Source organism: Gorilla gorilla, chromosome 5, assembly GCF_029281585.2.
Source record: "Gorilla gorilla gorilla isolate KB3781 chromosome 5, NHGRI_mGorGor1-v2.1_pri, whole genome shotgun sequence".
Lineage (NCBI taxonomy): Eukaryota > Metazoa > Chordata > Mammalia > Primates > Hominidae > Gorilla > Gorilla gorilla.
In genome coordinates this window covers 174303366-174324848 of record NC_073229.2, presented here as the reverse complement: position 1 = coordinate 174324848, position 21483 = coordinate 174303366, and the positions used below count along the sequence as shown (strand labels likewise).

The following is a 21483-nucleotide window of genomic DNA, read 5'->3' as shown; positions in this document are numbered from 1 at the left end:
CACTTGAGAAATAACAGAATCCTGTAAACTGTTCAACTAAGATGAAGCATATTTGAAAATGTATCAAGTAAATCAAACAAAAAAGATTTGCTCTGTGTATTGGCCAAACATGCTAGAATACATGGAAGGTATCTGGGGGGAAATGGTGCAACTGATGTTCACAGTTTCCAGGAAGCAAGTCTTCCTCTTGTTACTGGCAGTTTAAACTTGAGCATGTTACTAAGACTCTTGGAGCCTCCCCGTTTTCTCATTTTAAAATGGAGTAGCTACTTATATCACAGAGTATTTATGTGGGTCAAATGGGATTATCTGATGGTGCTTTCTGATTCTATCATTACACCAAATAAACAAATATTACAAAGAATAAGTTCTGCTTTTCACTTCCTGCCAGAACTGTCCATAAAAAATCTTAAGTTTTTCTTGTTATCCCATCCTATTAGTCCTAAAACTAACTATAAAGAGACATTCCAGGAATAAACTCCCCAGTAGAAAGTAATTTGCTTAGTATAGATTTAGTCATGCTCTTATTCAGGCTAATTTGTACATTTCACCTTGTTAAATTTTACTTCTGAAAGCTGCTGTGATTTTCCCTCTCAGATGCTCATTTCATATCTCAAAACAAACCTCCCTCAAGTTAAAATAAATACCACCGTTAGTTAATTATGAGGTGCCAAGATAAAGGACAAATAATAAGAACAGAAAAGCACCCCCCAAAGCCAATATTATAGGTTATATGCCTAAAAATCTTAAGTCAAACATGCCATTTCTTAAAGGTTAACCCAATTAAATACAAAGAAAAAGCAGCTATGGTGGCTGTAAGTATCTGTGCTGTCAGATTCCAAACTTAACTTGAAAGCCAATAGTTAAGGAGAGGTTTCAGAGGAGGAAAAGATGATTTAAAAAAAAAAAGTTATTAATCTAATCCTTATGTTCTAGTCCCTACCCAAGCCACTCACACAAAACATCATGCTCAGTGCAGGATGGATACGCTCCCACTTCAGCTACAGGAAATTAGCTCTGCAAATTCGATGGCCCTTTGGTGAACTAGTCTAATCCTTGTCTCAGGTTTGCCTTGAAGGGGAAGACACTTCTATTTCTCCTGCTTTCAATATCACCCTTTCTTTGATACATCTCACTTTCACCAGCACAGCCCTGGCTTTAGCATAGAACATCTAAAGGTTAGAGCTAGAAAGTCCCAGATCTCCCTCATTTTTTTTCAAATGAAGAAAGAAAACCTGAAAACAAACTCTGTTGGTGAAAATGACTTGCCAAGCTCACCTAGCTGGTCAGCAGTGGCCCAACTAGGACGGAGCTCACAGGCAAGGGCCATTCCCACTACCTCACACTGGGAACAGCCGACAGGAATTAATCTCATAGGTGCCAGCAAGGTTCCCACAGCCACAAAGCATACATCCTGCCCTGGCTTATTCATTCCTGAAGCCCAGCCCTTAAGAGATTACTTTCTCTTATTTAAGATCTGACTTCCTATTAAAATGAAAGATAAGTAAGTTGTTTTTAGTCATTTGCAATATAATGTCAGTGAATTTATCATATCCTTTCCTGAACACAGACTTTGAGTAAAGAAATGTGCAGCCACTATGTACGAAATAACTGTGTTGAATATACTAACACAACTGTGAACAGGACAGAGTCCCTGCCCCAAAGAGCTTTCAAACATATGGTCTCCTCCATTCTTCTGCCATAATGGGAAGTGTTCGTTCCTCTACTTTTTCTACTTTTTCCCTTACACAGTTTAAAAGGGTGAAGCTTTTTATAACCCCTTTCCTGCCCTATGTTATCTGTTGAACAAATAAATGAATGAGTGAGTGAATGAATATTCCAGCCCTCCACAGCTCCTTCCACAGATTTCCCCGTGGATTCTTTCAAAATGAAGAAGCTGTTTCTTAATCATTTTATTCCTCAACCATAAAGTGATGATTTAGAGACCCACCCACGTTCTGGTCTTCTTTTTTCTAAGCTTTTACTCAGTGGAACAGATTTCCAAAATGCCAGTGCTGACTAAGAAAAACCTAGTGAGAATGTATTGGCCCCAACTTTTAAGCAGAGGCAGGAATCCAGGCTTTCATTCTTGTTCTATGAAGACTTGTGTGAGCCTGTTGCTCCGAGTCTTATCCACAGATGGAAAAGCACTTGCTACTTCCTTGCACAAGCATTTCTACTCACATAGAAATAAGCAATTCCTGTGCAAACAAAATTCTTGGACATGCTGAAGACTTAAAATTACAGAGAATGGCAGTAACTCGTGATTCCTTTCTTTGAAGACTTTCATTACCCCATACATCTGTGCCTTACGCCACAACTTCCTTTTAGTTCAGAGGTTCAAAGGACTCCATAGTTATAATTTATAACTAGGAAAAAGAACCATAACTTCAAGTTGACAGTGAAAGGGCAGGTTTTCAATACAGGCAGAGCCAAATTATATTCATATGTTTAATTTTGGGAACACATCTCTGAAATGCACATCATGAAACCAGAAGATGCAGCCACTGTCACTCACTGACAGTCAAATAAATAGCACAGACTGAGTGGCTCAACAACAAGCATTTCTGTCTCACAGTTCTAGAGGCTGGAGGTCTGAGATCAGGGTGCCAGCATCCTCCTCCTGGTCTACAGGTGGCCGTCTTCCATCTTCTTGCTGTGCTTTCATGCTGTGCCCTTGCATGGCAGTGAGAGCGAGCTCTGGCCCCTTCCTCCCCTTTTAAGGGCATTAATCACATCACAGGGCCTCCACCCTCACGACCTCATCTAACACTAATGACCTCCCCAAAGTCCTCCCTCCAAATACCATCACTCTGGGGACTAGCGTTTCAACCTATGAATCTGGGGAGACTCAAACATTCAGTCCATAGCAGAGACACCCAAGTGCAGCCAGGTGTGTGAGAGTCACCAGGGCTGCAAAGGTACAAGATTCTGCCTTCAGGAGGCTGCAGTGAGGGTGGGAGACAGGATTACAGAAAGAGGGGCCCTGGAAAGGCCACAGAGCCAGCCTGACAGCAGGAGATGGATCAGAGAAGCTCCTGGGAAGGCACTGCCAAGTGCCAGGCTAAGAACAGGTGCAAGCTAGACAGCTAGGGAGTGGGGGCAGGGGAGGGGGTGGAGGTGATTATGGCAGAGGGGCTCCTGCTGAGCTGCCTTAGGGACTCAGCTGATAGCTGAAGCAGCAGGGCTGGGGGTGCCCAGAGACAAGTCCAGAGACTGGGGCAGGGAAACCCCTGAGCCCTGGTCACGTGCTAAGGGGCTCCTGCTTTATCCTGAAGGCTGTGGGGAAAAAGATCCCACCTGGATTTTAGAAAACACACCAGCTGCAGCACATGGAGGTGGCTCTGAAGCACCGTGGGGAGCTGGAGCAGGGACAGAGCGAGAGGCCCAAACCAGGAACCAGAGACCCTGCCACCTGCCAGCCATGTGGCCTCTGACGGGGGCCTGCAGCTCAAGCTCCCTGTACTTGTTTCTTCACCTACCTTGCAGAGTTACTGCGAGGATTAAATTCACACCCATGAAGGACGAGGTTTGCAATCAGCACTTCTTAAATGGAGCTATTGGCAGCAATGGGAGCATCATAGCTAAGTGACTTTGGAATCAGTGTGAACTTGGACAAGGACAAGCGACAACTTCTCAGATCTCAGCTGCTTTCTCCAAAAAATGAAGAAATGAAGATAATACCATCTCCTTCATAAAGTTGTTGGGAGGATTGATGGTATGAGGTAAGATGCATAAATCTCCTGGCTGTCACCTGAGAGCTGGGTTAGTCCCAGCAGTAGTAGAAACAATAGCAGCAGTGGTGGAGGGTGCAGTAGCAGAAAGAGTGGTTGCCGTAATTTGAAAGAAACTGGACTACAGTGACCATTGCTATTATACAGGTGAGAAGTTACAAGAAGCTGGATTAAGGCAGTGGCAGGGACCAGTGGGGACTCATATTCCAGAGCTATAGGAGCATCAACAAGACTTTGTGACTCCTGGGTGTGACAGCAAGGAGGAGGCAAGAGATAAGCATGCCACGTAATCTTGCGCTGGGACAACTGTGCACAGCAGCGCCTGCAGCCCACTGAGGGAAGTGAGGAAGAGGAGCAGGTTTCCTAAGGAAGATGAGAAACTCATTTTCAGACCAGTTGAATATGAGGTTTCTCTGGGTACTAAGTGGCACTGTCCATTTCAAAGTTGTCTGAATACATCTGGCACTCAGAAAACAGATCAGGGCTAAAAATACAGAGTCACACGTTGTCCGCATATGGACAGCAACTAAAGCCACAGGAAGGGTCTTATCATCCAAAAAGAGCACGCAGGAGTGAAGGAAAAACAAACAAACAAACAAACAAACAAAAAAACAGAGAGCCAGGGCCCGAAGACAGAGAAATGTCATCATTGAAGAGCAGGCAAAAGAGGAAAAACCCAGAAAGGGAAGGAGAAAGACAGGGCGGCATGTGCGGTGGGGGAATACAGGGCGGAGGAGGGGAAGCTATTTGTGTGGTAGTGGGGGATAGTGGTGGTTTAAACAGAAGAGAGAGACTTCAACTTGTGTATATGCTGAAATGAATGGGCCAGAGAGGTTGAAAACAGCCAAGAAAGGGGTGTCGTGAATGAAGTGCCTGGAGGGTGGCTGGTCTAGCTTGCAGAGGAGGAGACTGGGAGGGCAGAGAACAGAAGAGGTGCCTTGAAAAGACAGGTGAAGGCTTGAACTAGCCCAGTGCAGGAAACAAGAGCAAGAGCATGCACTACAAACTAAACCATGTGGCCAAAGCATGTGCCACATGGAAAATAAAATTCAGATTTGATTCTTCCCTCCATCTAGAAAGAGACTTCTTGACAGAGAGCTGTGGGCTAGGCGAGGGAGGCCAGGGGCTGCCAGGTTGTTTTAGGCTGGGAGGAAAAGGACAAACAGAAGACAGCAAAAGCACACATATACCCACAGAGATGAGAACAGCAGGCAGAACTAGTGTAGCAGGGGCACGTTAGGAGCAAAGGAAAAGACAGTGGATGGGACTCAGGGAAGATCACATTTGCAAAAGAATTCTGTCAACCTAAACTTCAAAGTCAATTGGCTACCATTACCACCTTTCAGCTCCTGTTTGGAGCAAGTAAGTCAATGAAGAAAGGTGTATTTTCCAACAGCACTGACATAAAGCTGTAAGGATGCAAGAATGTGATATGACTACAGTAACAAAAACACAGATTGACTTTTTCCCTCGCCATGTCTATGATAAAGGAATACCACCAACTAATTCAGATACAGAAACATCAATGACTTTTAAATATTTGCTGAACATTGATCCTTTTTCATTCATTCAAGCAAATGCTTAAATGTTGAAGAATTGTGTCCCACTATGAACTTTTAAATGATGAAAATTAAGACAGTTCCTTGCCTTCAAGTTGCTACAGTCTAACTTCCCTGCACATATGTAAAAATCCACCAAAACATAGAGAATGAGGAAGGCTCTAGAAACAGGAGGAATAGTTTAGAGAATATTTGCCCATGTTCAAGTTGAAACATACACCAACACCCCTGACCCTAAAGTAACCTATATTCTTCTCCAAATTATTGCACCAAATAGATGTGAATACCTTGTTTTCTTCACCCCTTTCCTCTGTCTCCACATCATAGAGAATAACCAACAGTCAGTGGCAGCTTGTGGCTCCAATAACAACACTGACATGCTATGTCCTAAGTACTATGCTTGGTGTCTCACCAATCAGTCCTCCTGACGGCCCTGCAAAGGCACCAGGATGATTTCCTTCAACATACAGAGAAAGTAGCCGGGCGCGGTGGCTCACACCTGTAATCCCAACACTTTGGAAGGCTGAGGCTGACGGATTACTTAAGCCCAGGAAGTTGAGACCAGCCTGGCCAACATAGTGAAACCTTGTCTCTACAAAAAAAAAAAAAAAAAAAAAATTAGGTGGGAGGATCACTTGAGCCCGGGTGGTCAACGATGCAATGAGCCGTGATAGCCGCACTGCACTCTAGCTAGCCTGGGCAACAGGAGTAAGACTGTCTGAAATATACACACACAGACACACACACACATATATATGGAGAAAGTGAGGCTCAGAGGGGTGAAGGAAATTGCCTAATCACATATACTCACTGAATGACAGGGCCACATGTGAATTCAGGTTCATCTCACTTCAAAGCACACATTGTAACCACTGCTTCCACCCCGCATTTCCCTAACCACTGTTCCAAAGGGAATGTGTTAAGCAGTTTTCTTTTCTTCCTTTGGCAATTTAGAATTCTTTTATCTACTGACTTTTTTTTCTTTTTATTTGAGGCAGGCTGTTGCCCAGGCTGGAGTACAGTGGTGTGATCTTGGCTCACTGCAGCCTTAACCTCCCCGGGCTCAGTTGATCCTCCCACCTCAGCCTCCTGAGAAGCTGGGACCACCAGCGCATGCCACCATCTTTGGCTAATTTTTGTATTTTTTGTAGAGATGGAGTTTCATCATATTCCTCAGGCTGGTCTCCAACTCCTGGCCTCAAGCGATCCGTCAGTGCTGGGATTACAGGCGTGAGCCACCATGCCTGGCTTTATCTACTGACTTTTTGCATGTGTAATTTATTCCTTAGTAGTTTACAGGTTGAGTTTATGGATTTCAGGGGGTTTTGTTGTTGTTTAAAAGCCTGTCCTCAAATACCTGAACAAATGGTGATTTACCAAACAATCCACAAGACGAGTTCTAAGCAGCAGTTTCTACCTTCCAGCTTGAGCGCTAATAAAGTAGCAAAGCCGGCTGATGTGATACTGTACCTGGAAAAGTCTATGGAAATCCAGGATCTGCATGTAAAAGGAGAGGCCTCATCCAGGTACAAGAACTAACCCGCTAACAGTGGTGTCCTCCACATGCACTCACAGTCCATTTACAAGGTACAACAGCAGCATCTGGGAACAGGCAAACCATGGGGTTCACATAGGTGCCAGGCTCTGTCCTGTCTCAGGAGGCAGGACAGGCCATTCATTAAGGTGTGCCTGACTCCCTGGCCACAGCCTTGTTCTGTCACATCCCAGCTGAGAGTCCTGGGGCAACTTCTTAACTTCTCTGTGCCTGATTCCACCTCCACAAAATGGGGGTCTCAGAGTTGTTGCCAAGATTACATGAACCTTGCCTAGTACATGCTAAGTACTCAGCCAGTGTCTGCTAACTCTATTACACATGTTTAGGCTTCTCCCTTTCAGAAGCAGTACTTTTAAAATTGCAGGTCACAACTCATAAATGCATTATGAAACAAATTTAGAAAAATAAAATCATTTTTCAGAAAGTGAGGAATAAAACATTGTATTTAAACACTAATGACGTTATGTTTCAGATTACTTTTATAATATTTTTCCTTAGCATACAGTAAGATTAAGTGGTTACCCTATGACTCTCTGTTTCTCTGTATCCATGTGTCAGGCAGCAATCTATATATCCAGATGTATTAGGCAGCAATCAACAGGGTATTTCTTTCTGTGTCACCACCATCTCTCAGAAGACAGTTTTTATAAAATGGGGGTAATGGGGAGTCAGGGAAGACTGAAAGGTATAATAAGTCAGGAACCATTTTATAAAAAGCAGACACTGGAAGCAAAGGGAAAGACCTACTAAGGTGACAGTCAGAAAAACACAGCAAGTACCCGAGGTACACAAGCCTGTTTATGGCTAGGATGCTACGGGCATTGCAATCATCCGAGCTTAGCAACATGTTTTTATTTCCAAAGCAAATTGAATTGCAAAACTGGAAGTACAGATGTTATCTTGATGCTGGGCAAACTTGGAAATATTCATATGACTTATCCAGTAAGTCATCTTGCAGTACTTGTTAAAGTAGATATTATGCCAGATTTCAAATGCTCTTAAAAACCACCAGGGTTGGCTGGGCGCGGTGGCTCATGCCTGTAATCCCAGCACTTTGGGAAGCTGAGGCAGTCGGATCATGAGATCAGGAGTTCGAGACCAGCCTGGCCAACATAGTGAAACCCTGTCTCTACTAAAAATACAAAAATTAGCCGGGCATGGTGGCACGCATCTGCAGCCCCAGCTACTCAGGAGGCAGAAGCAGGAGAATCGTTTGAACCCAGGAGGCGGAGGTTGCAGTGAGCTGAGATTGCGCCACTGCACTCTAGCCTAGGCCACAGAGAAAGACTTCATCTCAAAAAAACAAAAACAAAACAAAACAAAAAAAACCCACCAGGGTTTGGAAGAGATTAAAAAAAAAAAAAAAAGGTCTTTAAACAGAAATTCTTAAATGTGGATGTAGATGTAGATTTAGTCTAACGGTTACATTATAATCAAATTCCTAGCTGAAAATGTACCTGTATAAGCCTTCCCAAGAGAAGATGAGATGGAAAAGAACTATAAGCACATAACAAATCATTTTGGAATCCAATAAAAGCACTTATCTACGTATTCAAAAGGCTATTTGACATGGTATTTTACAATGCTGCCCTTAGACTGGGTAAGAGGGGACCACATCTCCGGGCCCCACTCCTGCCATAACCTGTCTTCCTGAAGACTTCCTAGGACAAAGTGGACACATCTATCCAGAACCAGTGTCCCTCCACTTCGTTTTAGTCTGTGATCCGGGTCCCCAGAATTCCCTTCTCAAATCCCAAGTAGCTTCTAGGGCATGAACAAGCTCCTCCCAGATCTGTTCTGGCCTAGGGGGACATCACCACTGGTGTGTGCAGAGGCATCATGGTCAATGAGTGGCAGGTGCATACCAAGACTGGGCGTGCGAGTGGACACAGTGTCCTTTACCAGGTGGGACTGTACCAAGGATGGGAAGCAAAAGGGAAGAAACCCAGGCCAGGGCAGTCTCCTAACTGCATTTCAGTTCATGACTCTGGGAAGTAACATTTTGAATTCAAAATGCAAACCTAGACTTCCAGGTCATTATGAAGATGTAGCTGTCAAGATCAGTGGACAGAAGAAATTTTATACAAATGTTGTTAGTTTAACTCATAAGTTTTAAACATTTAGACAGATGTCTTGTAGACCTACATTTGCTCTCTTGCATGGTACAGACAGGCCTCGTGGTTATACAGTGGACTCAGATTCCAGACTGGGTTCATCCTCAACCCCAACCCACCCACCAGCTACATGAGCTTGAAGCAGCCTTTTAATCCTCTCTGAGTCTTCACTTCTTTATTTACATTTAAACAAGGATAAAAAGAACATCTTCTTTATAGGGTTGTTATGAAGACTAAATGAATTAGCCCAAAGTACCTAGAAGAGCACCTAGTCACCTAGTAGGTAGGTAATAAATTCCCCTATGACATTACTCTCATACAAAACTGATTAGTCACTGCACACTTCCAGAAAAAAACACAGACAGAAAGTGGTTCTGTGTATTTCTTCTTTCCTCTTCCTCTTTCTAAATACATCGCTTTACACTGCTCCAAAAGATTATTTTCTATTCTGAAAAGGTCAAGTCATCTGACTCCTGACCTGCCTGGGTCAAAATCTTCTGAAATTAAAGATGTGTTCATATTCTACCCCAACTCAGCAGATAACTCAAGCCTTTGGCAGGTTTGAGGTTTGAAGGCTGGGAAATTGGCTGTGTCACTTTCATGGGCTAAACATTTGAAAGAATTACCACTTTTAAGTATAAAAAGGACATTTCCTAATCTTCATATGCATGAGGTTCGGAGCTGTAAGCCAGGGTACGTCCTTCTTGATTCACAAACCAGAGGCTGAAGTACTTGAAGCTATCAACAAAGAAAGGTTACTCAACAAGAGAACCCAGTGCTAAAAATAGAGCACTATCAGCAGAGAAATAGATGCAAAGAGACAAGCCTTTATTTGGCTACTTATTTGCCCACATTTCTTTATTATTAAATGGAGGTACACCACCAGCATAGTGATTACAAATTGCCAACAACCTAATTATTTCTATTCCTTTAGCCTACAATGACTGAACAAACAACTTGAAGAAAAATACTCGCCACATGTTAATGACATGCAGGCAGCATATAGAGCATCTTGTATTATTTCACCACAAAAACCTCCCTTTCAAATGTCTAGCTGTTTGCTATGGGTTGAAGATTTAAAACCCAAGAAGAAAAGTACAATACAAGGAAAAGATTCAAGCTCATGTTTACCCTTTAAAATATATACCTAACCTACATGTTCCACACATTTTTTAAATATATTGTTTATCAGGCTACTCAGTGGGTAGAGCTCTTTCTAGTTTCCCAATCTAAGCCTAATTAGTCTCCCACAAAAAGAACCATGCTGGAGCACTGTTAATTTCAACAATGCTTTTTCTATTAATTTGAATCTTTTCCAAATCCCAAATGGAGAAAAAAAAACAGTATGAAATAAATGAAAATTAACTGGATTCTACAGAGGCAGGACTGAGCACATCCATTCATCCAACAGTAATCCCATCCACATCAAATAATGTTTCTTTACAGAGTTTTGCCAACTTCCTATAAAAATCTCATGAACACTTCTTATGTTTGCCAGTTTTTATTTATGCAATTAAATTAGCTTTTTGTAAGAGCTGGACTGGAGAAACAACACATTTTTACAACCCCATTAGTCATACAGTCAAGCTTCATTATATTATAATCATTTATCAGTAGTCAGTAACGAGTATGCTGTTTTCTTGTGCAATGAGGGTGTTTAAGAAAATGTGTCTTCACAACAGGCCATGAAATGTGTCAAATACAGAATACCCAACATTAGTGGTAAAGCCTGTGAGTTCATCTGGTTGTCACCTCTGTTGAAGAACACAACAGTTGAATGAACACAAACCTAGCTTTAGCTTAGAAGCCACAGTCTTAATTATTAACCCCTTCATGCTTCCACCCTTTCCAAACTCCACTCCCTTAAGAGGAGGTCACTTCATTTAGAATTAATTACTGTTATTCAAGATGCTCATGAGAGATCATTTTGGCTTCAGTCGTTTTGCTGCAGTTTATTCTACATATTTCTCCCTAAATCAAACGTATACACGTCCCTGAGACTTGTGTATGACCTTAGTCCCTGGACCTTGGGAAGTCACGATGTCGTGGAGGAGAGGGGAGCTGGGAGCCTGAAGCTGACAGATCCCGGGATCCCGCAGGCCCCCCGCAGGGCTCCCGCCCTTCCACCGAGGCACCCGTCGAGGTTGCCCCAGATGCTCATTCTGCGCCCATCAATGGGAGTAACTGAGCTTAGAGAGGAAAAACTACGGCTTCAACAAAGCACAACGTGTGCAGCTCTGATAATGCAGGGAGGAATTATGGAGACACCGTCGGGGCTGGCTGGAAAGCGGAAAGCGTTCCATCTCAGGATTTTCACGGGGAATTTCAAGAACCAAGGGGGCCTCTGAGATCCCCAGAACCTCTCCTTTCCACGAGGCAGCTTCCTTCCTTCCCTGCTCGTTCTCCACAAAAATCAGGGCTGCCCGGATCCCAGCAGTGAGCGCTGCTCTCTTTGGCTGCTATATCCCCACCCGCTGCTGAGGCGCAGCTGGAGTGAGCCCCTCCGAGCCCCGCTTTGCGCAGCTGCAGCTGGAGCCCAGAGGCGCCCGGAGCTCGGAGAAAAGCACTGTGCTCCGCGGGACCCAACCCTCCCCACGGCCACCAAGGGGGCCCGCAGCTCCCCGGGCACCGGCAGCCGAACCCAGACAGGGGCGTCCCAACCGCTGAGCCCGACGCCAGAGGGCCCCGCGGGGGAGAGAAGGCGCTGCGCCTCGCTCCTGGCACTTGGTCCCCGGAGTCAGGGACATGCGCGCCCCGGAGCTGGAGCCCGGGAGAATTACTGCGCGGGCACAGAGGAGCTAGAGAGGTCCCCGACCCTCCCAGCCCCGCGCCCAGGTACCTCGCAGCCGTAGAGCTGACCCAGCTGCTCCACGATCCACTCCTCCAGCACCAGCCGCTTCCGAAGCTCCTTACGATCGTATTTCACTGTCACTTTTCCCTGCTGGTGTCGCCGCTGCTGTTGCTGCTGAACCTGCCCTGCAGCGGCCGCCGTGGCCACGGGCGCCGAGTCCTCCCGGGAGGAGCCTGAGCCGCTGCTGGAGCCGGGGCTGCCACCGGCGCCACCCCGGGGGCTTTGGAAGAAAACCCGTGCGCCGCCGCCGCTGGCCCCGCCGGCCGCCTCGCTGCTGCCCGTCGCCACCGACATGTCCCCGCGCGCCCGAGCCTCAGTGCGGCCCGGAGGAGGGGCGGGCGGAGCGCGCCCGGCGCCGCTACCACCTCCGGCCCGGCAGCCGCATGCGAAGGGCTCCCCGGCACCTGCTCTGCGCCGCGCGCGCCCAGCCGCCCGGCTGCTCTGGGAGGGCGGGAGGAGCCGCGGCGAGAGGGAGGAGGGCGGGGAGGACGACGGGGCGGGGACCGCAGCCTTAAAGACGCCGCGGAGGACCCTCTCGGTCCAGCCCCCAGAGGCGGGATCTGGCGCCTGCGGCGGAGAGGGCCCGGGGCGTGGGAGTCTCCGCGGGGCGGGAAATGTGTGCGCCTAGACACGGGAGGTCGCCGATGTGTAGACTCCAGAAGGACGGGCGTGGGGCGGGGTGCCAGGGAATGCTCCTGCGCGGGTGTCCGCGGCCTCTAGTCTCGGAGACAGGGACTCGCGCTTCTCCCGCAATCCCGGAGCGCAGGAAACGCGCCGCCTCTCGGGGCCTCCACCTGGCGCGGCCCCGGGCAGGACCCGCAGCGAAGGGGACACAGGAAAGGACCGCGCCGCAGGCTCCCCCAGAAGGTTTTCCTAGCCCCTTCCTCTCCTCTGTTGGCTGGGTAGTGTCCCCTCCCCTCCCAGCCCCGCCCCACGGCTCCAAACACACATTCCTATTCATGCCACGATGGATGCCACTTCCTCTCTGGATTGTGAGAAACATCGAAGAGGTGATGTTTGTGCAATAAGGCAGTCACGGCGCTTGAGAAATTATTTCCAGACCAATGTTTTCTTTCCTTACTAAGCATCTGCTTAATCATGGGCACAGCATTCGGATATCTTCGTATCCAAAGGGCAGAAAGCGTGACGGCGCTCAGGCAAGGCGGCTGGGGGCATCCAGACAGTAAACATTTCTCTAAGAGGGTCGGCGACAGGGTCCTGGTTTCACATTTCTAGTGTTGCGTCCCCTGCACTGGCAGCTTTCTCTCCATCCCATTCCAGACAGCCCCTTCCACCCAGGAGGGCAACAGCACTGCCTGACTCTACTGCAAAACATCACAGCCTAGTAGTTACACATGAAGGAGCTTCTCAGAAGGGTTAGGACAATAAGGTGGGGAGGGAAGTTGTAAACAGAAAACTGCATGTGTAAAATTATGGAGACACTAACATATTCTTCTTGTACACAACAATACATTCCTGTTCAGGAACTGATAGAAACCACAGAGACGTCCGAATGAATACAAGTAAGCGGCTTTTAGTAACGGTTTTGTTTTGTTTTGTTTTTTGAGACGGAGTCTCTCTGTTGCCCAGGCTGGGGGAGCAGTGGCGAGATCTCGGCTCACTGCAACCTCTGACTTCGGGGTTCAAGCGATTCTCCTGCCTCACCCTCCTGAAGAGCTGGGATTACAGGCTTTCGCCACCACACCAAGCTAATTTTTGTATTTTTAGTAGAGACAGGGGTTCACCATGTTGGTCACGCTGGTCTCGAACTCCTGACCTCATGATCCGCCCGCCTGGGCCTCCCAAAGTGCTGGGATTACAGGTGTGAGCCACCGCGCCTGGCCATGAACTTTTTTTGTTTGTTGTTGTTGTTGTTGTTGTTTTTAAATAAAAGAGCCCTAAAAGTTACTGGCAGCTACTCAAAGAAGTTTCTCAGAGATAAAATAGATACCAAGTCAAATTCCTCAGAACACTTTCCTATGATGGAGAAGATCCTGTGTGGGGTTCTAGACTGACACTACAAAGACAAAATAAAAGGAAGTAACCAGCAGGTTTCTCCTGGCGCTTCAGGCTCTGCCATCCACCAGCGCCCAGCTCTGCTCTACCCAGGCTTAGGATCCATCGCCTTTGTTCCCTCAGTCTGGGGTTTTCCAGTGAGAGCCTGAATAGGGATTTTCCCAAAGTGTTCCATGCCTGCGGCTCTTCACAGGGACATGTCAAGCCTCACAATGTGAAGGGGAAGGATCTGCGGAGACTGAAATAGGGTGGCTGGTGTGGGGCCCTGGACTCCTGCCATAATTACAAAGGGGTCAAAGCTGAACGATCTCTGCCCGCTAGAAGAGGCCAGCTGCCCTTTAGAAGATGGGTTTTGCACCGAGCCTATCAGGGACAAGGGAGATGAATTACCTTGATTGCCCCTAGAGACCGATGACCAGTCTCTGCACCACCTCTGCCCCTCTGCCTTTAGGGTGGGTCACTGTAAACCCCAAACACACAGCCAAGAGGGTGACCACCTCAAAATGGAACTCTGTCTGCAAGGAGGAAGGGAAAGGAGGGCAGGAACCAGCCCCAGCATCTCCCACACAGAATCAGCTTATATGGCTCCAGACATCTGGCCAAGTCCGCTAGCACCAGCTTTGACCAACTGCACTAATCAGGAGAATGCAAATCAAAACAAAAACAGCTTAAATGTTATTAACAAAGGAGAAACTACATAAAATCTCTACCTCATTCTGGCCCTGGGACCTGACAATACCTATTGTGCCATCCCACAGTTTGGCAAAGTCTGGGGAATTCCAACTCCTTTCTTTAAGTCTTTGGACAACGAAATCAGTCATTCAAGGATAACGTCAAATAATTTATAAAAATTCACTAAGTTCTTTCTGAGAAATTCTGATGTCAATTTTTTTCTCACTGCATAAGATGCTTTTTCCTTTATGCTTAAAACTCAGTTTTCCCTTACAACTCCAAAATGACAGATACTAAAAGACATGGGTTTTAAGCATCTTGACTCACAGAAGAATATCCAGGAAACAGTCTCTTTCCACAGGTACGCTGGCCTTCAGATGTTCAAGTGAGTCACCTTGACTGGCAAATAGAGTTGAACCAGGGTTCCTCTTTCTTTAAATCAATTTGCTCCACCCAGTACGCAATTTATATTCAAAGTGAAGTCCATATCATCTCCTCTACCCCCAGACATATACACTTCATTCCAGGTTTGAATAATTAAAACTTAATGGCCTCATTTTGACAGATAGAAATACTGCTTTTGCAGATTTCAAATATTGAAGCCAAAATATTTAGGAATAAAGGAATTTTTCCTAGTCCAGAGACCCTTTACATAGCTGACTATTTAAATTCAGCAAAACCAGTGGTATTTCTCATCTACAAAACCAATAATATACACATTTGTTCAAGGAAAACACTTTTATTTCTAGCCTATTTAGTCAAGTGTTTTTAGGTGCTGGTTAATCTAAGACAGTGAATAGTTTTCAGTGAATTGAATGGTCTGGAATCAACTTTTACCTGAAGGCAATTACTCCCTGCTATGAGAGGGCAGCCTAAGGATGTTTCATTTGAATCTTTTTCTTCCTAGTTTTGTGTTTTCTTAACTTGGTTATGTTTTACTTGCTTCCGGAATTGGACAAAGTTTTTTGTTTGTTTGTTTGTTTGTTTAGGAATTATATAGGTCCTTTATCTCTGAATATGATCTTTATGCCCAAAGGTTGTTAGACACGATGGATGACTTAATCAGGAGTCCTGGAACTTTTGTCACCCCCCCAGGAAAATAATTAAATACACATGTTTATACTCAGATGCAAATTTCCTTAAATGGCACAATAATTATGCAACACCTGGTAATCTACTTTGACAATGTTATAATTACATCCTGGAGGCCCACAAACCCGAACATAATCTTCTTATCTTGAGTAATAAATGTCAAATGATAAGGTGCCTATATCCGAATTCTCTCCAAGATTTGATGAAGCAAAAAGACAAATCAAAAATTATTTTCAGTCTGGTTTTCATTATAAATGCTGAAGAAACTTAATCTGTCCTTCGGGATTCCCTTGGTTACCCACAGCATTTTCCATTTTCATTCCAATATTTCATTGTTCTTTACAGAGTGATAACAGCACAGCTGTTGACAGTATATCAGTGAAGTTTTTCTTTTGGCTACTGTTTCACTCTCTACTTTTTCTCCTTCTAATTTTGGATCTTTGTTTGTATCAGGCTGGGATCAATTTAGGATAGTAATTCCAAAATAATTTGGCCATTGCTTGCATTAAAAAAAAAAGCAACAGCAATCATTGTTGCAAGTCTAAAATTTTGTCTCAAAAACTAACGTAAGTTCTCACCTCACTGTTCAGACATGATGAAAAATGGGTGAAAAAAAAACCATAGCTTTATCCATCCCCTTAAACAAAAATTACATACCTCTGCCCATTTCAGTAAGCCTAACATGTGGGGTATATTGTCTCCTTCTGAAAAACTAGGTTCAAATTTGTTCTAAAGGAGCAAATTATCCTCCCTTCTAGCCAATGGCCTCTTGTGCTCCTCACTTTTACCACCAAACATTCTGGAGGAAGTATCCCTTCCCCCACGTCTCTAGGTCTTCCCATCTCATCGTGGAGCCCTGCGCCCTCACTGAGGTCACCAGCCAGCTCTGTGTTGCTCAAGCACAGGTGCGCATTTCAGCGCTTATATAACTTGACCTTCTGCCACATTTAACAATCTTGAAGCTTTCCTCACTATTCAAACTCTCTCCTGTCTTGGCTCCAGGTACCAACACCCTCTTGATTTTCCTCCTACCTCTTTATCTATTGCATCACAGTGAGTGTTTTTTGTGGGCTCTTTTTCCTACACCCCTGCCCTCAAGGTAGGTGGTTCCCAAGTTCTGCCCTGGGCTCTTTTCTTACTCATTCACAGCCTCCCCAGGTGCTTTTGCTAGAGCTCCAACTTCCTGCAGCTTTGACTCCCACCTGCCTGCCACAGACCCCTCAAATCATTACCTCAAGCAGATCTACGGCCAGAGCTTTAGATCTGCAGCATACCACATACAGTGCCAATGCACTCCACAATTATCTTTGTATTTAAAGTATATCAGTACATAGCTACAGCAATTCATGAGAAAACAAAACATTACAGTAATTACTGTACTGTAATTACAGGACAGTAATGTTACTGTGCTGGGTGGCCAGCACAGTAAATAGTACTCAAGCCCAATGTTTTTCAAACATTTTTTTAACTACAAACCACAATAAATACATTTTATGTCATGACCCAAATATATATCCACACACATAGACTTACCCATTGTATTAGTCTGTTCTCACACTGCTGTAAAGGTACTACCTGAGACTGGGTAATTTGTAAAGGAAATGGGTTTAACTGACTCACCGTTCCGCATAACTGGGGAGGCCTCAGGAAACTTACAATCGTGGCAGAAGGGGAAGCAGGCACCTTCTTCACAAGGCAGCAGGAGAGAGAATGAGAGAAGGAGGAACTTGCCAAACACTTATAAAACCATCAGATCTTGTGAGAACTCAATCACTATCACAAGAACAGCATGGGGTGAACCACCCCCATGAACTAATCACCTCCCACCAGGTTCCCCCCTCAACACCCAAGGATTACAATTCAAGATGAGATTTGGGTGGGGACACAAAGCCAAACCATATCACCCATATTTCATGTGATACACTCTTGACACTTCCTACTCAATCTACTCTTTGTCTTTATGTTTAAAGAATACTGGTCTCAGCATACTAAAGTTAGTCCTAACCCACTAAAGGATTGCAACTCATTCTTGCAAAAAGCCCACTGTTCAAACCACTGCTGGCAGCCATCAGTGCACCTATGAACATGAATCCTGGTTCTCCTTCATCTTAATGGCACACTCCAGGGTGGTTATTGATACCCTTGACATTCTGGGTTTTTTTCTTTTTAATTTTTTTTTTTTTTTTTTTTGAGACAGGGTCTTGCTTTGTCACCTAATCTGGAGTACAGTGGCTTGATCATAGCCCACTGCAGCCTCTAACTCCCAGGCTAAAGTGATCCTCCACCTCCCAGCCTCCCAAAGTGCTAGAAGATGCAGGCCACAATGCCTGGCTAAATTTTTTGTTTTGTAGTTTTTGCTTTTTGCTTTTAGTAGAGATAGGGTCTCCCTATATTGCCCAGGCTGGTCTGGAACTTCTGGACTCAAGCAATTCTCCTACCTCGGCCTCCCAAGTGCTGGAATTACAGGTGTGAGCCACCATGCCCAGCACCCCAGGCATTCTCATTGTACCATTATTAAGTTTTTCAGAGTTCTGGTGAAGAACTTTGACCCCAAATGGCTGACCAAGGGCACGCGTGTGACCTCCTGGAGGTGCCACAGAAGAACCAAAGAGAAAGCATATTCTTGACATTGAGAGGCACCTTGACTGGGCCTCCAGCCTCCCTTAGGAAATGCCCTCCAGAGTGCCCAGAGGGTGAAGATGAGAAGACAGCAACTGGGAGAGCCTCCAGCTTGAGAACAAGTGTATTGTGGTCACCAGCACAAACCCAGATCTCAGCTGCCTGGATCAAATTCACTCTCTGCCACTGAAGCACGGGGTGACCCTGGCAAGTTACTGAATCTCTCTGTACCTCCACTTCTCCATCTGCAGCATGATCAGTGGTGCTTGTGTGTGATTGTGTGTGGGAGGGCTGAGTGAGTTACTGGGAATAAAGCACCTAGGACAATGCCTGCTGTTATCTGCTGAGGGACCACAAACACAGAAGGGAGGACTGGCTCACCATGGTTCTAGCAATTTCCCAAAGGAATTATGGCCAAGGACACACCCTGACTTCAGGAATGGGAAGAGAACAGCAGAAACCGTCTCCATGGGGGTCCTGCTCCAACTCTCTATGCAGCAAATTCAATTATTGCTCCTATCAACAAGCCCCAATAAATGAGAGGTAAACACCTATGTCCAACTGCTTACTCAGGGGCACCAACACCTAGATGACTGCAATCACCTCAAATTTAAAGCAACTCAAGTGGAAATTACCATTGCTATGATCTGAATGTATCTCCCAAAATTCATCTGTAGAAACCTAATCACCAATGTGATCGTACTAAGAGAGAGGCCTTTAGGAGGTGACTAAGCCATGAGGACAGAGTCCTCATAAGTGGATTGGTGCCCTTGTTAAAGAGGCACAAAGGAGCTGCCTCTCCCCTTTTGCCCTTTCATCCTTTCTGCCTCATGAGGACACAGCGAGAAGGCCCTCACAAGACACAAAATGCCAGCACCTTGACATTGGACTTCCCAGCCTCCAGAACCATAAGGAAATAAATGTCTGTTCTTCACAAATCACCCAGTTTGTGGTATTTTCTTATAGCAGCACAAAGGGACTAAGACACCCATCTGCCCAGGCTGAACGTGCTCCTTACCTCCTTGACAAAGCTCTCCCTGACGTCCCTAGTTTTAGGGAGGTGTCCCCCTCATGCTTCTTATTGGCCACCACCCCTGGCTCTATCATATCACCCACCAAACCTGTGTGGGATCTGGTCTCTGCTCAAATGTCCCCTCCACAGATCTTCTCCCTGCACCCTCTATGTTCCTGCCCTCTTTATTTCTCTTTCTCGCTCTTATGACAGCTTGGAAATTATATATGCCTTTGTTCGTTGTCTTACTCTCCCGACAGAAGGCAAATTTCATGAGGACAGGATGTCAGTGTTCACCTCAGTATCTCCACTTCCTAAAACGGTGTGAGACAAATAGTAGTACCTAGTGGACTGAAGGAGGCTGTCATATGTCCCTCCCATTAGATTGCAAACTCCTGAAGACCAGAATGCAGCTAATTGGGTTATATTTTTAGGAAGAAGAATGATGTTTAGCACATAGCAGGTGCCCCCAAATTAGTGAATAAGTGAGACCATCTTCACTTCTAGCTGCACACATTTCTTCTCTTGAGTCTACAATACAAATATACAAAAATATAGATCTCTTTCCTCTCTCCCCAATATAGATCCAATCTGGGGGTGGTGGTGATTTTAAATCACAGGAAGTCACACTTTTGCTGTCTACCAAGACGCTCCTGTGGGTTTTACTATGTTTCCATAGTAAACAAAAGGACAATAGTCACCAATTCCTCCAGGGCCCTACTCATGAGCAGAATCTCAGCCAGATGCAGTGGCTCACACATGTAATCCTAGCACTTTGGGAGGCCAGTGTGGGAGGATCACTTGAGCTCAGCAGTTCAAGTACAGCCTGGGCAACATAGCAAGACCTCATTTCTACTAAAAAAAAAAATTGTTTTTATTATCTGGCTAGGGCGGTACCCGGGAAAATGAGGCTTCGGTGAGCTGTGATTGTGCCACTGCACTGCACTCCAGCCTGGGTGACAAAGTGAGACTCTATCTCAAAAAAAAAATAAAAATAAAAATAAAAATAAAATCTCTAATCACCTTTTCCTCCAGTATTTGGTTTCAGCTTTCAATACCTTGTGAGTTTGAGCCACTCATGAAATAGTGGCTGAGGAACCAGGTGTAAAATGAAATGGTAATTCCAGCCCTACTCTCACCTGGCTGTGAGCAGTCATTCTCAGATCTGCAAAAGTTGGGATGATTCTGAAGGCTCCTGCCTAAGGCCATCTGTAGTGAAGGACTAATTTTGTTGTTTTGAAGTTCATTGTGAAGAAAGGCGTGGTCCTAGAGCGCAACATTAATGTGTGGCCTCTGCCTCCTGCAACTCACCATGTGAGTCTACAACATTCAGGCTGGTCTGAGCCCTGTTCTGTGAGACTAGTTTATACCATTGGTCTCATGACAATGTCACATTTCTTTAAAACTTTCTGAATATCTACTCTCCATTTATGAGCTTACCTCACCATGGACCAATTGTAAACGACTCACCAACTGGCAGCAGTTCAGGACGCACTCTCTGGAAAGCACTGTGCTAAAAGTCTCATTGTGTAATTTACAACTGGCAATAACTATAATAATAGCAATAATTGGGCATTGCCCTCCAGCTTGAGAAAATGACACACTGGTTTTAATTTCCTCCTCCAGAAATCTTTTATAAAAATAGCTGATCCCAGTGACCCAGAAAGACGTGAACCTTCTGACCGAGGCTGTGTGGTTTTCCCACTGTTTGCCAGCCATGTGGTCTGGAGGAGTTCTCAAGAATCCTTTGAAATCAACATCCTTGTTCTACTGGGCCTCTTAGGACTGTTGGGGTGGTAGCACTGTATAAAGGTGCTACAATGGCCTCTGTGCCAGGGAACGGGGGCTGACACTGATATTGCCAGTGTCATTTATCTGGAGATCTAAGAGGCCTTCTGGAAGCTGGAGCTCCTTAGGCACCAACAAGGGGAGGTGGGAGAAGCGACTTTACTGCGCGGCCTTATGATTAGACTCACAGGCAGCCTCATGATTAGACTCACAGGAGATGTCTAGAACCAGCTATGCTTGTGTGTGATCTCCACGAGGAAGTCGGCCCACAGCCAGGGTAAGAAAGTCCTGAGCTGGGCTTATCTGTGAGCAGTTGACCCAGACTGGTAATAGTTAGGGTCTAGTAATACCAAAAGCTGCCCATCACTGACACCTCTTATGTGTCAGGCACTTTATTATAAATGCTAGCTCATTAAATTCTCCCACAACCCTGTAAGGTAATCTACCTGTAGGCTGGTTTTTATATTCCCT

The 21483-nt window shown here is 45.4% G+C and overlaps 1 protein-coding gene across 1 annotated transcript in view; it reads right to left on the bottom strand.

Moving 5' to 3' along the window:
- PPP1R14C (protein phosphatase 1 regulatory inhibitor subunit 14C) overlaps positions 1 to 12299 on the bottom strand; it is a 105758-nt gene extending 93459 nt beyond the window's left edge. The window contains exon 1 of the mRNA XM_031012609.3: positions 11802 to 12299. Coding sequence (XP_030868469.2) covers positions 11802 to 12107 — 306 coding nt within the window. The 5' untranslated portion in view covers positions 12108 to 12299. The remainder of the gene's footprint in view (positions 1 to 11801) is intronic.
- Positions 12300 to 21483: the final 9184 nt, after the last annotated feature.